Here is an 18577-nt window from a genome sequence, read left to right as displayed (position 1 = left end):
AAGTTAACCAGCGTGGTTTACCAGTTTCGCCTTTAATAGCAGTGTTATGCACATTACGATTTTATGCATCTGGAAGTTTTCAGGCAAAGTATTTACTAATATCTATTATAAATATTAACAAGTTTTGAAATATAGTATTTCATCTTTTCGTAACTTAAAAAAGTTTCAGTTTTCACTTTTTCTTTCTGTTTTTATTTCTGTACAGTAAATATATTTAAATAAATGTATTTTTTTAATTGTATTAATATTTAATTTTTGCAGCTTACTTGTGGGGATCTTGGAGGAATCTCACAGTCAACTGTGAGTAGAATAGTAAAACAAATTTCAACAATATTTGCAGCTCAAAGTCGTAATTCTATTAAGATGCCCACAACACATGCAGAAGAACAACATATATATGAACAATTTTACCAGATTGCGCACTTTCCTGAGGTAGTTGGCTGTATAGACTGTACGCACATACCAATCAAGAATCCTGGTGGTTTGGTTGCAGAATTATACCGAAATAGAAAACGTACATTCAGTATAAACGTTCAAGTTGTTGCTGGACCATCTATGAAAATTATGGACATTGTTGCAAGGTGGCCTGGAAGGGAACATGACAGCATGATTTTTAATAATAGTTCATTAAAAGCCAGATTTGAAGTTGGGCATTTGCATGGATATTTGTTAGGTGACAGTGGGTACCCTTGTTTGCCATATCTTATGACTCCTCTACTGCACCCAGAAAACGACTCCGAAATTTTATACAATTCGAGCCAAATTAGAACAAGAAACGTTGTAGAAAGATTATTTGGAGTGTGGAAAAGACGTTTCCCTTGTTTGGCGAAAGGGCTAGGAACTAATTTAGAAACTACTTGCGTGATAGTAGTGGCTTGTGCGGTTTTATATAATATAGGAATTGATTTCGGAGAGAACCTAGATGAAATTTTGGTGGAAGAATGAGATGCAAATATACCAGAAAACTTACAAATAAGGGGAAATGCGCGTCACTTTACAGAATGAAATAGTTTTATTATATTATGCTATTATACATATATAACTATATTGAAACCTATTAACTAACCAAAACTAACTTTATTACTAAAATATATGGCATATTAACAATTAGGCATTGCTTAATATAATTTAGAATAATTTTTTAATTAATAAATTGATAATAAATTAATCGTTTTTTAATAAAAGTTGACGTAATTCCTCCCTTTTTATTGATAACTCCACTTCTCCTAATTTTCGCCTCTTCTCTTTTTTCAATAGCTTCTTGTTTGTTTATTTCGTGGATGTCTATTAAATGCTGTCTTTCTAATTTGGCATTAACAATCCTCTCCTTAAAAAGAGCATTCAAGTCGCCACTCGATTTAGCAAAAACAACTTTATCTTTTTGCTTATTTAATATTTTTTTCTCATCCGGATATAGCCTTTTAAGAGAAATAGAATCGCTGCTTAAAGGTGTTGGAACTTCTATTTCACGTGAAGCTAGGCTAACAGATTTTGTCTGGATGGTGGAGGATGTGGATGGTGCATTATTATCTTCTGGTAATAATGACTGGTCTTTTGTTATTGTATGTGAAGGTTCGGATATAACTAAAAATATATGTAGTCTAAATTCGATTTTTTTAAATTATTTTGAATAAAAATAGTTGCGCATAATGAATTTAGTTTTACCTAGAAGTGTATAATCTTTTTCTGCTGATTCAAATTTGCCATCTGAATCAAAAGGATTTTCCACATGTTTCGTTAATTGTTTCTACTATTTCGGTTTTTGGAAGTTGTTCCTTGGCTTCTGGTGTTAGCTGTTGATTCGGTGTTTTTTTTCTGTCAGTTCGGTTGGTTGTGTGATTGTTTTTTGTGGCCCTTTGTTTTGCGGTTCCTGTGTGGCTTCTGTGGTTTTTGCTGTAGGCTGCGGATTTGGTGGTTTTTGTTTCGTGAGTTCCTTTGGTTTTTGTTCTACTGTTCTTTGTGGCTTTTAATTTTGCGGTTCCTGTGTGGATTCCGTGGTTTTTGTTGTCGGCTGCTGTTTCGTGGTTCCTTTGGTTTTTGTTCTACTGTTCTTTGTGGCTTTTAATTTTGCGGTTCCTGTGTGGATTCCGTGGTTTTTGTTGTCGGCTGCTGTTTCGTGGTTCCTTTGGTTTTTGTTCTACTGTTTTTTGTGGCTTTTGACTTTGCTATTCCAATGTGACCTCTGTGGTTTTTGTTGTCGCCTGCTGTTTTGGTGGTTTTTGTTTCGTGATCTCCTTTGGTTTTTGTTCTATTGTTTTTTGTGGGTTTTGATTTTGCAATTCCTGTGAGGCTTCTGTGGTTTTTGTTGTCGGCTGCTGTTTTGGTATTTTCTGTCCTGTGAGTTCTTTTTGTTGTTTTTCTAGCGTTTTTTGTGTTTCTTCGTTTTGCGGTTACTGTTTTATTTTTAATTTCCGCTTCTGTATTTATTGGTTGTATTTTTTCGTGGTTTTTTCTTTTCTACTGTTTTTTAGTGGTTTTTCTTTTGGATGTAATTCCTTCACGAGTTCTTCTAAGGTTGGTGAAGATTTTCGTTTTTCTCTGTTGTCCATTTTGTTTCACTTTAAGCACGTTCTGTTGATAGTAAATAAAAGTTCTTGTAAACTTTAACATGATTGAACCCAGAAGTCTCCTGAACGTCTTTGAATTGATTAAAGTTCTATACGAATCACCAATTCCCGTTTGTCCAGAGTTTCTAAAATTTCACTGGACATCTTGTCACATCGTCCTGCCTCCTTAAGCAAATTAACAACCCTTGACAAGCAACGCCTGCATTCATTAGATTGCGCATGACATAAACTCATTTATAAAATCGGTCCGTTGATTTTCTTTTTCTTCACTCATTCTCCTTAAAAAAATATGTATTTTGAACTATATAATTACAAATTATTTACAAAAAATAGTAAACGAATTCATTTAACCGATAAATAATCAAAAACAAAAATTTATTTATTTTTTAAAATTAAGAAAAAATCTTTTTTTCTTTATTTACAGTATTTTTCTTTGAAAAAGTGATTTCATTTTAATTTTTGTCTTTAAACTAAAAAAAAAATTGAAATCTTTTAATGACAATTTTATTACATATATGTAATTCCGCGTGTACTAATTACTAACACAATTTACCTTTAAACCATTTTTTATTATTTTTAATTACAATACGAATCGTACAATATGCGCGATACACACAATTAAAAAAAAACTTTTTATTCGCCCTTAAATTTAAATTCCGGATAATATTTCTCAATCTCCTTTTGAACTTTTACACTTTTTACTTTCAATTCCCTCGGTTGCTTTTCAATGGCACATTTGACAATTCCTAACCGCCGACAATCCGGCTTGTCATGGTCGAACAATTCTTCTTTTATTGACGCCCAATTTCTACGACCTCTTCCCTTCGTGGATCCTTATCAGTTAACCTAATCATCTTATCTTTTACCCAAGCGCGGCCTCCTGTTTAGCCAGTTCCAGGTACCTTAGGCACCAAGGGCGCCTCGTCGTCCGAGTCGCTTCTTGACCTTTTGCTTGTGACCAATATAGGCTTCACTGTCCACTGTATCCGAGCCCCCTTTGATGCTTCGATGATAGATACAGAGGAGGACGAGCCCGCAGTAGGGGCTTGGCCCGGTGCCACACTACCAAAAACTGAGTCTGGGCTGTCGGGTATCTCTAGGGGGGATCCTGCCCTAAGAGATTCGGTGGCGGATCTGGGGGTACGATATCTGGATGGGGTTCTGGGTCCAAGCATGTGGGAGAAGGGGTGGGGGATGACGCTGGGAGAGTGTACACCTTTTCTTTCAAATAACCCCAAAGAAAAAAGTCCAACGGTGTCAAATCACATGATCTTGGCGGCCAATTGACATCGCCATTATGTGAGATAACACGACAATTAAATTTGTTGCGCAACAGAGCCATTGTTTCGTTAGCTGTGTGGCAAGTGGCACCGTCCTGCTGAAACCACATATCGTCCACATCCATATCTTCCAATTCGGGCCATAAAAAGTTCGTTATCATCTCACGATAGCGAACACCATTCACAGTAACTGCCTGACCGGCCTCATTTTGGAAAAAATACGGCCCGATGATGCCGCCAGCCCATAAACCGCACCAAACAGTCACTCTTTGGGGGTGCATTGGTTTTTCGACAATCACTCTTGGATTCTCATTCGCCCAAATGCGGCAATTCTGTTTATTGACGAATCCACTGAGGTGAAAATGTGCCCTATCACTGAAGATGATTTTCTTCGAAAATTGACCATCCACTGTTGCCATTTCTTGCCACCATTCTGCCCATTCACGACGTTTGGAATGGTCAATAGGCTTTAGTTCTTGAGCCAATTGCTCCTTGTAAGCGTGTAAAGGCAAGTCTTTATGTATAATGTTTATCAACGACGAGCGTGAGAGGTGCAATTGTTGGGCACGACGACGAGTTGAGGTGGACGGCTCTTCAGCCACACTATCGCGAACAGCAGCAATATTTTCTGCAGTACGAGCTGTACGAGCATGCACTGGTGTTCTCACATCTTCTACAGACCCGGTTTGCTCGAATTTTTTCACGATTTTTGCGATTGTACGCACATTTGGACGATCAAATTGACCAAAAAATCACGAAGTGCACGATATGCATTTTGATTTGAACGCCCATTTTCATAATAAGTCTGGATAACTTTAACACGTTGTTGGATTGTGTATCTCTCCATGGTTCAAATTGAGTAAGTCTGAAATAGAGAAATGTCAAATAAAATTCGGAAAAAAACTTGGCGTTTAGGTGTGGTTCACATTCAACATCGGCCCTTACAATTTAATATATATGTATATATATATATATATATATATATATATATATATATATATATATATATATATATATATATATATATATATATATATATATATATATATATATATATATATATATATATATATATACATACTTATACGCCTATATATATATATATATATATATATATATATATATATATATATATATATATATATATATATATATATATATATATATATATATGCAATACGTCATATACACCTCCGCTGGAGAAACATAATTGATGAACTCGCCTCCGTTTCGGAGGCGAATGCGATTTTTGGGAGGCCAATATGTATCTCTGTGTATAAGACGTTTTTTCAATAATATAGGTTGTAGGAAGTCATCTCCCCAATTTTCGACTGGAGGCCACTAGGTATGTTACATACAGATATACAACCGGGTTCACGAATTCCACACTTGAGGGCGCCACCGGTATATACGGCATATACAGTTTTTTGAGTCTGCTAGTTGCTGTGGCCTCCACATATACTTGTACAAATAAACCTCCGAAAGTTGGCAACATGGTACGGAGGTAAATAGGTATATCGCATCATATACGGAGGCGTATAAGTATGTATTTTGTGCGGAGGCTGATTTGTATACTCATATATGTATACTATACACAAAGCTGCCGTCGTGCCCATATCAGTTTAAAAGCAACTAAATCAGTATATAAACAAATTGCTTTTCCAATACGGGAATATTGAAATTAAATTGTTTTATTAGCATCTAGTGACTACCCAATACTGTGTAAGGGTAAGAAGAAAGAATGAAAATTTCTGTTGAACAATTTTTAATAATATGGTGGCTTACAGAAACACAATCGCAGAGAAAGGACTGCCTACTCGAATGTACGCAAGCTTAAAAAGTTATGAATAGAGTTCCAGTTGTACCCATTTATTTGACAAAATATGTTATTTCCTTGAGGATATACAAATTAAAGTAAAATGCAATGGTAATAATAACATAATGTTAACAAAAACCTACATCAAAAAACACTACTTTTCGTGGACAACAACTGTAAAAATTAATAATAAACGATATTTTCTTGAAAACTATTTTTGACGGTACGCATTGTAAACATAAGTTTTAATGCGAATCCATCCTTTTTCTTTTAACAAAGCGGGATACTGTTCAATTAGTTCTAAGCACTCATGCTTCTTGGGTGCAATTTTCTTTTTAATGTCATTTTTGAAGTGTTTTAACACTATATTAGCTTGGTTTTCGGTCCAAGAACTTCTTCCGGTATCCTTTGAACCTAAAACAGTACGAACATAGATATTGATCAATCGAAAATTTGAAATTAATTCAAACGTTTTTTGTTCCCTGACGTTTTTTCATCCGTTGATGATGACGGCTGCTCAGTAAAAGGTAAAGCGTTCTCTTCAACTGGGGTGCATACATCCCCACTGGCAGATTCACAATCAGATTCGACGCATTCGATTTCTGGGTTTATATTAATTTCATTTAAAGATTTTCCCTTATACTCTGCTCCACACCCTTTATCCATCATTATTAATAGCTTGGAATTTTTGCCGTTTGATAAAGGTCTTGCGGCAGTCCAAAATAATATCTTATATTTAACAATACATGATATACAATATATTACATAATGATATTAGTACCTATCTGAGTTCGCTAACGTCATGCCGTAATTCGTGTAATAATTACCATGGGAATTGTCTACTCTAGTTTTTTCTACGACTTAAGTACTTACCACTGGAACTTTCGCCGAATGTCGGAAAGTCAGATTCAGCTTTAAGCGGCCTATTCTACGTCAAATACACTGAATTTGCGCCGAATTACGTATTTTCCTTTCACACAGCGAGAAGGATGGACCTACCTTTAAAGTAAAGACTACGTAATTCAGGGCTTATTGATAGAAAAAAGTTATTATTATTGCATATTTTTTGTACTTCTACATCAATAATCTAACTTTTGTCTTTTCTATTTTCAATTCCATATTGACGCAGTTTTAAGTCCTAACTCCACATGGGTAGATAAAGGTTTTAAAAATAAACGAAGTTTCTTTCAAAATTATATTTCTAAATGGAAATATAGTTTCAGGTTATTTTTGAATCCTATGTCAATAAGCATTGAATTGCGTACAGTTTACTTAATAGGTAGATCCGTTCTCCGTACAAGTAAACTATATTTGGGAAATGCTATTAGCGATTAAGTGTAACAATTTGCGGGAAAAGCCCTTTATAAAACTTACTTGTAGAATTCATTGTGGGTTTTTTCGGTATGACCCATAAAAGTGGCAAATTGTTCAGCTTCTTCCGGACTTAACCTTAGAATTTGCATTACAGTTGCTATTTGTTTTCGTAACTTCTTGGACGTCAGTTGACGTGGAAATTCCAAATCTGCTCTCTGCGCATATTTTCTTATTGCGACATCTGCTCTTGGTCAGTGATTACTATATGGGTAAGCAAATAAATATCTGTTGTCCAGCGAAATAAAATTGGTTTTTAGTCTGATTTCGATCATTAGGTTTATGTAGTCTTGAATGTCTCGTGGGAATAATATTATTACTGGCCGGTTGCCTTTTCCACCAGTAACCACCCTTTTATAATTTTTTGTTAAAATTTTTTCCGATTCCGTCAAAGCATTTAAACACTCATCTTGATTAATAGAAGAAAAGTTGCGAAGATATGTATCGAGGTTAGTGTATTGAACATCGCCGATACGCTTTCTATTATAAAGAATTGTTAATATTAGGCACACATCAGTTAAAATTCTGTATTCTTTTTTATTATTTGGGTCGTTTTTCAGATTAGCAGCAGCTTTATTTCCACATTGAATAACAAAATCTTTAAATTTTAATATATCTTTAGTTAGCGGCAGTATAGCTGGTTTATTCCATTTAGTTTCACACATAGTTTTGAAAGCTAGGCTACTAATCTCTGTAGTCCACTGCGAAGCAATGAGATCTCGAAAGCGTTTTACTTCTTTTATTTTCATTTCGGGATCAGTACTCTTTATGGATGGATCTTTTTTTAGTATTAATAATTCGCCTGCTTGCTTAAGTGTTGTTCCTATGTGAGCTGATAAACTAGGTGCTCTATATGTTTTACTGGCAGGATCATATCCACCAATTCTCTTAGCCGACTCTACCACAAGATCGAATAACACAGGATCCATTAGGTCTACCAGGGTGAAGCGACCATTTTCACTTTTTGTATTTCTGACGTCTATAAGAAGTTTAGCAAGTTCGCGCGTTTTATTCGAACACTCTAACCTCATCTGTTTTCTATTATGTTTTTTGAGATATTGCTCCCCAAAATGACAAATTAGTGGATCAGTTTTAACCACTAAGGATATATTATCAGCTTTCATAATATTAAACACTTCTTCTTTCACGCGCAATCTGTGCAATGTATTATTTTCGTCCATAGCAGATGCAATTAATGTTTGGGATGCAGAAAGCTGATTTTCTTTTTTAAACTTCTCATTAATATTTACCGATAAACAATTTTTGCGATGCCGACTTTGGTATTAGTATTGGTATTTTTGGTATAAATTCCCTTGCAATGTGCACAAGGGTAGTATTCTTGGGCAGATTTGTTGTTGGTTCGGTATATTGGTTTAACAGCACCTTTCAGAAAGTCCTCAAAGTGTCCTGCGTTCCGTAGTAGTGAAATAACCTTCTTTCTTTGTTTACTTTTTTTGGATATGATAAAAATTCGCGAACTTCCTTTTCGTCTATATGATTTCTTTCCAAATGTCTTTCAAAGTTAGTAACTTCAAACCGACAAAATTTACACGTAACCTTCTTCTTTTTACCGCCAAAGGCATTCGTTACCTGAAACATTTAATCACGCAAAAATTGCCTGTAAACAATAAATTCATATTATCTATTTTTTGACGCTATTTAAAAAATGTGTATCTTTATGTAGAATACGCGGGTAAAACAATTAAAAAAAAGTTATATTTACTTTTTCAATTGACTGCGGAAGACTTTCCATCCCATTACTCATGGGTTGCAAAATAGATGAAGACTTTGTGGAAGCAATCAAACTTTTGTCTCTCAGCTCATCAACGTTTATTATATTTTGAGCATTACGGGTAACCGATAAGAAATTTCCACGATCTTCGTCGTCAAACATCGTTGGCTTAAACATTTACTTAATGTAAAACAGCTTGTTGACCTGTGGGTGCTTGTACTTGATACAAATCTCTCCAATAAGCACAAAAAGTTTTTCACAAATACATATTTATTAAAATATGACAGCTGTTACTACAAGACCGTGTCTTTATCAAATCTAATCTAATTTTCAACTTTTTGAGGCAGTATAAAAAATGTAAATAGCTTGAAATGTGTGCCCAATATTTATATTGATAGACGCTCCATAAAACGTAGTAATGAGCATAAAAGCGCTAATAAAAATAAATAAGAAATAGGATTTTAGAATATTAGATTTTACATGCTACAATTCAAGAATTTTAAAGACATTTTATATATTGCCTTAATAAGTAGAAAATAAACCTATTAGAAGCTCTGGAGATGTATTGGCTTATTAACAAATTAAATTTGAATAATACTAATTTAAACACCTACAATAGCAGTAATCAACATAAAAATTTAATTGACAATGTTATTATCGTATATACATGGTAAATGCACGAAACATTTTTATTAATAACATAATCTAAATAAATTTTTGTTCTTATTTATTTTCTTAAATCTGTTTGTTGTTTAAATGTTCATATGAAATTATGCCCTATTATTTTGAGTAAAAAATTTAACTGAAAAGTGGCGGTTAAAAAAGTGTGTAAAATAATACAAAAGTTATATTTACGTTTTGATTTAACTGCGCCAGACTTTCATTCTGATTAGTTACGGGTTGCAAAATAAATAAACTTGTAGAAGGAACCATATTATCTGCTGTGATTTCATCAACCCGCATGGCATCTCGAGCATTATAGGTGTCCGAAGTATGATTGTAAACCTGTTCCTGTAATGTTTCTAAATTTGTTGTAGATTCAGGATTTAATTGATCCCCCTGATCTAACCAGTGTTGAACTTTTGTAGTTGGAGCTTGTAAATTTTCATCGGAGATCATATACAACAACGGACTCTGTTTGGGTAAATCCATAAACGTGTTGCTTCTACACGAGCAGTTGTATTGACTGGTTGGTTGCTTTTAAAAAGAAATGATATACTAAATTTACTAAACATGATATGCGATTATGTTAAATTTAAGAATAAGTTTTAAAATAGGTTAGGATATGTCCCTGATTTGTTCATAAAACAAGAGATTTTGAATGGGTATATATTTTGAGTCGGTAATGCACGAACAGTTCTATTTTCTAAGTTATAGAACCCATTAAAAAAGGATTTACTTGTAAATAGAGTTCTTAGTCTAACAATACATATAAATAACTATTTAAACTATGGTTCACAATACCTGCGTATAATCGTTTGGTTCATAAGATGGATCTCCGTCCGAATCATCGAACATGCTAAAGTCTTTCGAAAGTGTAGGACAGGGACTGTTATCAGCAATAGATTCTATTAAAAAGAAATAAAACTAAAGTGTATTTAAGAAAAAAATGACGTTTACAATATTTATAAACCACCAAAAACGTTTTAGGTTTTTTTCGTTTTTTTTCAATAGTTCAAAAATTTAAAATCAACCATTGAATAGAATAAAATCATCAGTATAATACGGTGGGAAAAAATCAAGTTGGGATCAGGCTTAGCCCTTACAAGTAAGGAAATAATTAAAAAAAAAACGGAAAATAATATTGTGCACGCTATCTGCTACATCCGATACAATATGCGAAAATAAAGAAAACCTACCTTCTTCGATAGGCTTCTCTTTATATTTTGCCAGTTCCACCAAAAATTGTCCTCTACTTCGCAGAGAGCTAAAATACGAATCAAAATATTTAATAAAATATGTGTGGTGAGGACATTTGCAATAAATACTTACTAGGATGTTCCTTTGGGATCCATACCTGAGCTGTACCTAGAACGGAGGCCACTAAACCACTGAAACATTTTTGTTGACCACAATAATTCTAACTAGATAGGTATCCTACGTATCCCCTATGAACGATGAACGTAGCGGCAACAGCGCCAGAGGCAAATACGTCGAGTGGATATATTATTTTTTATACATCGGAGGAGAAAATAGCATGTAAAAACCGGAGGCCCGTTTCTATTTTGCATATATAGAATTTTTGTATATTTTTTTCTGCGAATTTTTTTCCCCTCTAATTGTGCCCCTATAGATTCGACCATTCAGATTTCAGATTCGCAAAGTATACACGTCAAATATCAGTGGGTAGGGTGGAGCCTTGTGCGTCTGTCGTATGCATGGAGGCTAGTAAGATAGTTGTGCAAGTATATATATATATATATATATATATATATATATATATATATATATATATATATATATATATATATATATATAAACAAGGTGCGAATACTATGCACTGAGTATGTTTTAGGAGGGGCTTTAAAACATTCAAAAAGCGAATACTGTATACTGTATATTACCGGCAAAAAGGCTAAACAAGATGCGAATATTATGTATTTTGTATATTTAGAAGGGCTAAAGAAGATGCAAATAATATCTACTCCGTATATTTAATGCGGGCTTAGCAAGATCCGAAAAGTATGTATTACATAAGGCGCCCTCTATAGGTGCATGCTTTGAACTATTTCAACGTTTTCCTATGAATATACGCGTAGCTGATGAGCCCCCGAAATATTTAGGTGGGACGATGGCAACAGCCAATGAAATCAAATGGTGAGAATATACAGGGAAAACGTTGTTGAGCCCACGCCCGGGCTCTACAACGTCTCAAGGGGCTACACAAGATACCATTAATATATAGAACGGGTTCCATAAGGAGCGTTTATGTGTATATATATATATATATATATATATATATATATATATATATATATATATATATATATATATATATATATATATATATATATATATATATATATATATATATATATATATATATATATATATATATATATATATATATATATATGATGACACTATACTCCGGGATATATATTTTTTTTTTCTTGCTTGTTTTATCTTGAGAAACAGAAACAGAAAAAACAAAAAAATTATCGATAGTTCGTGCATCATAAAAGAAATAATACCTAGTCTAAGAGCCGGTGAGATTTTTCATTTCATTGATGATTTAGTTAAGGTTTTTTAAAGAATGTTACCTCACTAGGTATCGCGTGCGTATTTCTTTGTGAAAATTCATTTTGCGAGTTTAATAATAACACATGATTTTAATTTTTTTTTAAATTAATTTAATTATTTTAATTATTTTAATTAATTTCATTAATTTAAATAATTTAATTAAATAAATTAATTTAAATAATTTAATTAATTTAATTAATGTAATTAATGTAATTAATAATAATGTTAATACTGTTTCGACAAGACTGTGTCTTTATCAAATACCTGTGTAAAACCATGGTGTTTTCGAAACAGTTGTCATACAATTATGTTTTTATTTCACCTGATTACTTACCAATTTCTTTTATTTTTGCCGGCACTGATTTCTTCTTGATCGACACGTTGGTGTGGTTACTTAATACTAAATGTGAATATTGTATTTGTTAGTTGGGTAATAACAACAGAAGAATTATACAAATATAAAAACTACTATGTACTATGTACATGGATAATACGAATGACATTGATAAAAATTTCTATAAAAAATGTGATTCATCAGCGAGAATGTAATTTTATTTTCGAATAAGCCAGACGTAATAGATAATGAAAATATTCCATGATATGTTCGTTGCTACACAATAACGTACCATTTTTTCCAAAGTCCGTATCAAAGTTTGTTGCACTTTCTTCACATGTGTCTTCTCTTTCGAGTGTTTGAGTAGGTTCAGCTTAAAATAATATAATTATTATTATTTATAAGTATCATTACAACATTACCTATGTCGGAATCTGAAACTTCTGATATCTCTATTTCTTCTAACGATTTTCCTTTATATTTGTGACCTTTTCCACTATTAATGGCTAATAGTAATTTCGAAACTTTTGCAGTTTGGTATATATCTTGTGGAAGCCTTAGAAAATAAATTTGTGATCTAGTACTAGTCGTTATATAATTTTGTTATACATACATATGACACTGTTGAGCACGAGTACGGGCTCAACAACGTAAAGTGGGCTACACAAGATGACAATAATACATAAAAAGGGCTCCATGAGGAGCGTTTGTATGTCTATATGAATTCCTAGCATCCAGTGTTAATGTCATAATATAATAATAGTATAATATAATATCCAACTACCGATTAACTTAACCAAATTATAACAAGGCGATGCAATTAGCTATAAGTAATTTTTTTGAAAAGATACTTCCGCAGGCTGTGGAACTTGTGGGTACACATTTTGTGGATTTCTCCTGAGTCGGGCATTGACTCTGTCTCGCTGACGTTTCGTCAAAATTGCTGCTGGCTTCTTCAGAGCGCTGTCTGAAATTGATTTAGTGATGGCTCTGCATGCACATTAGATACCTAAAGGGGAGTGGCGAGTGGTATGGGGAGGTACGATCCCCAAATCCCCAATGAAAGGCAGCTAGAAATCTATGGCGCGGTTTATATTATTAGGTCGAAAAATATCAACCAGACTAATGGAAAACCAGAGATCAGTCAAACACCAACACCGACAAATAACTAAATCAACTATTACTGAACAACGTTACGAAATAGGACACCAGATTTTATTCGAAAAGACCAAAAAATAGCAAAACTAATCAAAATATAACACTTTTTTTATCCAAGTCAGTCTAACGAAATAATGAAACACCCAAATAACATAAACCGCAACACAGGTTTCAACCTGTCTTCCAGGCTGGTATTTGAGGTGCAAGCAGAGCACTCATCAAATCAGTTTCAGATGGCGCTCTGAAGAAGCCAGCAGCATGTTTGGCGAAACGTCAGCGAGACAGTCAACATCCGACCCATGAGAAATCCAGAAGATATGTATGCAACAAATTTAGTGCTTACCGATAAAAGCTTGCGTGTGTGTCTTTGGTATGTCCCATAAACTTTGCAATCTGCTCGAACTCGGTTTCCGTAATATTTAGCACTTGGAGAATGGTAGCTATTTGTTTTCGCAAACGGTTGGATGTAAATAATGTTTTGTCAACAACTCCTGATCTTTCAGCTAGTTTTCGAATTGTATGATATCCACTTAAAGCACTTGTATCTGTATTTGGATTTGCAAATAAATATTGATTTTCCTGAGAAATATTTAAATTTCTAAGACGTAATAATAATTCTATCGAATTTTGCATATCTTTTGAAAACAAAATGGGCACTGGTTTACTGCCTTTCCCCGGTGTTATCACTCTTTTAAACGCACTTGTCAATTTTCGTTCGACTGATGAAAGCGTTAATAAAAATTCTTCCTGAGTAGTTTGCGGTATTGAGTGATTATATCTATCTACTGTTAAGTATTGTATTTCACCGATTCTTTTTCGATTTAGTAACAAAGTCAAAGCCAAAACGCATTCAGATAAACGCTTATATTCGAACTTCTGTTTGTTTTCTCGTAACAAATTATTTTTAGCATCGTTAGCTTCTTCCTTCACATATTTATGAAATTTAATAACATCGCTTGTCAAAGGCAAGAAAGTAGGTTTCTCATGCCTCTTTTCATTTAAATTTTTTAAAGCTAAACTTGAAATTTCAGAGTTCCAGTGATTTTGTATTAAATTTCTGAGCCATTTTATCTCCTTCAAGGTGCTTTCTTGGTTGTCATAAGATAACACATTGCTTTTCTTTATAACTAACTTTGTTGCTATGTCACACACTTGTTTTAAAGATGTTCCCATATGAAGGGCTAAACTACCCGCTTTAAATGTTCGAGTTTCGGAATCATAGCCGCTGATTACCCTGGTGGCCGTCACAAAATGGTCAAACATTTCTGGCTTCATTGCATCAAAAAATGTGTTTGTTCCTGTTGCCGATCTAATAATTAAAAGCAAACGCCCCAACTCTCTCATCTTGTTGGAGATAACATTTTTTATTTGAATCCGCTTGTGTTTGCGAAGTAAACTTTCAGCGTAAAAACATATAAGAGGATCTTCTATGGCAGTTCTAGATATGTCATCATTTCTCATAAATGGAAATACCTCTCTTTTTATTCTTAACGATTCATAAAATTCACCATCACCTTTCGTACAAATCGCAAACATCTGGGCCTGTGATAAATGTTGTTCTCTACTTAATTTTGAAACATCGTTTCTCATTGCACATTTTTTTCTATGTCGTCTCAGATAATTTCTGCTAAAATATCCCAAACAACTCTGACAAATAACGTATCTCTCTTTTAATTCCTCAGAATTAACTTCTATGTCATTTTTGTATTGCGCTTTTGGTCTTCTGACGGGACGAACGATATTCGTCTTTGTGTTTGAGACAAAATTTCCCTGCCGGCGTATAGCATTAATAAGCTGTTTTCTCTTCGGACTCTTTAAATTTATTGAGGATAGTTCCTTTACAGCTCCTTCTTTTCTGTGTCTTCTTAAAATGTGTCGAGAAAAATGTGTTACATCTCTGAAGCAATATGCGCATGTATTTTTTTTGTCCACGGCCTACTGTTTGTATAGTTTTCTATTTTTGACTCCGTCGCTACAAATTTACCGAAATTGACAATAGTTCTATCTGTATTGATATTCGGTTTATATGAACTCGTGGAAGTGGATGGTAAATCTGAACCATTTAATTGGACATTATCTTTCTCTCTTGGAGTCTTCAAAAATGTACTTTTAATGAAATTATCATCATTTTCTGTATCTGTTGTATCAGGAATGTATTCTGACTCCGAGCTTTCATATGATTCCTCTGACATGTCTGTCAATGATGACTCGCTGTTATAGTAATCTTTCTGATTGTTAGACCCTTTTGATTCCTTAATCACTTTTTGTGTTTTCCTTTTAATTATATTACCCATATTTTCTCCTTATCCGTCTTTTTTTTGAATTTCTTTTTTTTCTGTAAATTGTTCCACCTGCCCTTGCAAATTTTTGTTACGTACTATTTCAGAATATTCCTCTTCGTGATCTCTTAATTTTGATTTTTTATAATTCCTTTTAATTTTTACTTGTTCCATATCATCTGCAAAAGATTTTTCAGCATTGTCATTAAATTGGGCTAAACTTTTCGAGGTAACAAGTAAATTTGAGGTGACACCGGCGCCATATTCTGGCGTCTTTAATTCAATTAATACACTTTCTGTTGGGGTGTTCTTTGATGCTATTGCTACTAAGGAATTAGCTACAGGTCCCTTGTCCACTTCATATGTAATATCCGTATTTTCAGTTCGATTGCTATTTTCGTTTCCTGTGTTTTTTTCTCTAAATTCTTTCTCTGTGTGTTTCTCAGTCCTTCCTTTTCCTGTTTCCTCATGGTTCTTTTCCTGTGCATTACTCCTCCCTTCAATACTTCGACATTGATAACCAGTGCCGTCCAATTGTCCAATGTGTGATACGGTCACCATATGCTTCTCCAGTTCGAGTTTTTCCTCACGTAGTGTATTATATGTTAACCATTTTTGAGATTTTTCAACTCCCAATAACCTTCTTTCTTTTTCCTGTATATGCATGCGTTCGTACGATGTTGTACCCTTTGTAGTTTCATATTTTGGAAGATCTAATAACTTTTTATCGGTTGTCATGACCATGCCCAAAATCACTTTTGTTTTCCAGTTGTTCATCTGAAACATTTGTCTAACGAAAATCAGGTAAGACATGAATACCGCAATATTTCGAAAAAAAATACACGTAAAAAATTAAAACTAGATGGTTTCAGAATTTTTTATAACAAATTAACTAAAATCTGACATACAGCGATCAATATCTAGATGCTCCTGCAAATTTAGTTTAAAACTATGTACCACACCCAGAAATTTTAGAATATAATTTTGTAAACCTCTAATAACTCTCTCTAATACTCTAGCCCAAATATTCCGTATCAAATGACAAAGCTACTGTATATTATGTATAATTCCCTGCCAAAAATGTCACAGTTTATAAGAGTGTATGGAAATTTTTCCAATACGGCATAGTTTCCCCAATGTAAAAAACGCTAAAAGTATTAAAATTATATTGTTTTATATTCTTGTTTTTTTTTAATTCGAAAATACTTTCCCTAATGAGATTTGGAAAAAAAAATTCAGTGAAAATTTTATATTTTTATGACCAACCTTGTACACTATTTAACTTAAACTCGCCTAAAATGGCTATAGAATATGCAATTAATAAACAATTTTCCCATATGTTGCACAACTGACCGCACTATATAGAATTAAAAATTTCCTTCATTTTTCCGAAAAGTTATTTTCTTTTGCATGAACAATATTTAATAGATTTTTTTATGAAGCAAATAATTTTAAATGTTCCGATGACATGGTTATTACAGTTTTAAATTTGTAGTAGTGAGCAATTTAGTATTTTGCTTTTCATTTATTTAGTAGACTTCAAAATTGATTTAAGACATAGAGAAAGTACATGATGAATTTAACTATTCACTTCTCTTGTTATATTTCATAAAATACAAAATATCTTAACTTACTTAAATATCTTAATAACCCTATTATATTCTATTTGAAAAATCCGGTACCAAAATAAAAAACAGGGTGTTGCTTTTAAATTATGCTAGTTATCAATATTTGATTTCCTCATTCACTTCTACTAACTTCTTCACTTAATGGACATCCTACTTAAATTAATAAATTTTCGCTTTCATTTAAAAATTTATTGAAGCCTTTATTCATCCCCTAATTCCAAAACGTGACTATTCGAAATTGTTTATACTTTTCGCATTATTGCCATTTAAAAATGTAGAATCGCATCACTGCTGCGAGAAAAAGTGCCAAGTGTTACTTTAAATTAGCCATAATTGAAACCTTTCTTCTTTCACAAAAAAAAACACGAAAAGTTGCACCATTAGTTGTAATTGGTGTAAGACCAAATTGTCTTATAACATTTAACATTTTATTTTTAGAGCCACTATAATAAATTATATTGTACCCCAAACAACGCCAGATACCGCTAAATACTTACTTACCTCGATAAAAAACGACCAGTTACAAAAACAGCGAAATCATCACAGAAAATGCGCTACCACACACGATTTTCAGACAATTATGTCTATAAATAGAAATAGGGCTCTTCAGCGAACGTTTCATTTCTTTTATCCTGTATCTTGACTTGGGCTTTACAGAGATGCATATACGAAATCTAGGGTAGGGTTAAACAACGACATATCAATATCTCGGGCTTCATAGAGATGAATGTATGAGTATATATATATATATATATATATATATATATATATATATATATATATATATATATATATATATATATATATATATATATATATATATATATATATATATATATATATATATATATATATATATATACAGGGTTTTTCACTTAAAACTCCGCACGCTAATAACTCCAAAACGAAAAGAAATATTTAATTTATGTAAAAAGTAGTCAAAGTGTGGGGTCAAGTAGATATTTCCTAAAATTTAAAAAATTCGACGCCTGCAAAGAGCTGGGCGTCGCGAGGCGTCGAAAAATTATTCGATTGCAGAGACTTTGGAAATACGCGCATACAAAAGTACATATTATTTAAAAACTTTTTTGTTATTTACTCAAACTTATTTACTTTACCCGTTTCTAAGTTATACCGATTTAAAGTAAACATTTCTTGATTAATAAAAA

General features: G+C 33.0%; 2 protein-coding genes across 3 annotated transcripts; both read right to left on the bottom strand.

The window, feature by feature from the left end:
• Positions 1 to 5727: 5727 nt before the first annotated feature.
• LOC132698436 (uncharacterized) lies at positions 5728 to 8294 on the bottom strand. Its single transcript, XM_060664485.1, has 2 exons — positions 6134 to 8294; positions 5728 to 6077 (listed from the first exon to the last, which is right to left on the bottom strand). The coding sequence occupies exon 1, from the start codon at positions 8213 to 8215 to the stop codon at positions 7229 to 7231; it is 987 nt and encodes a 328-aa protein (XP_060520468.1). The 5' UTR covers positions 8216 to 8294; the 3' UTR covers positions 5728 to 6077; positions 6134 to 7228.
• Positions 8295 to 12267: 3973 nt separating this feature from the next.
• Positions 12268 to 18114, bottom strand: LOC132698605 (uncharacterized). Of its 2 annotated transcripts, none has more exons than XR_009618401.1 (2): positions 12766 to 18114; positions 12268 to 12716 (listed from the first exon to the last, which is right to left on the bottom strand). XR_009618401.1 is itself a non-coding variant. In XM_060664799.1 (2 exons), exon 2 carries the CDS (start codon positions 15089 to 15091, stop codon positions 13841 to 13843), a length of 1251 nt encoding a protein of 416 aa, XP_060520782.1. In that variant the 5' UTR covers positions 15092 to 17699; positions 17749 to 18114; the 3' UTR covers positions 12268 to 13840. The 2 variants fall into 2 exon arrangements, 1 of the variants encoding a protein (XP_060520782.1); XM_060664799.1 differs by having other exon boundaries at positions 12268 to 17699; positions 17749 to 18114.
• Between the last annotated feature and the right edge of the window lie 463 nt (positions 18115 to 18577).

Source organism: Cylas formicarius, unplaced genomic scaffold (assembly GCF_029955315.1).
Source record: "Cylas formicarius isolate icCylForm1 unplaced genomic scaffold, icCylForm1.1 PGA_scaffold_2__14_contigs__length_35257938, whole genome shotgun sequence".
Classification (NCBI taxonomy): domain Eukaryota; kingdom Metazoa; phylum Arthropoda; class Insecta; order Coleoptera; family Brentidae; genus Cylas; species Cylas formicarius.
This window is presented reverse-complemented; position numbering and strand designations above follow the sequence as displayed.

Bases quoted from the DNA above. Each gene is read 5' to 3' on its own strand.
- LOC132698605 (XM_060664799.1), bottom strand. From the start codon at position 15,091: ATGAGAAACGATGTTTCAAAATTAAGTAGAGAACAACATTTATCACAG.
- LOC132698436 (XM_060664485.1), bottom strand. From the start codon at position 8,215: ATGGACGAAAATAATACATTGCACAGATTGCGCGTGAAAGAAGAAGTG.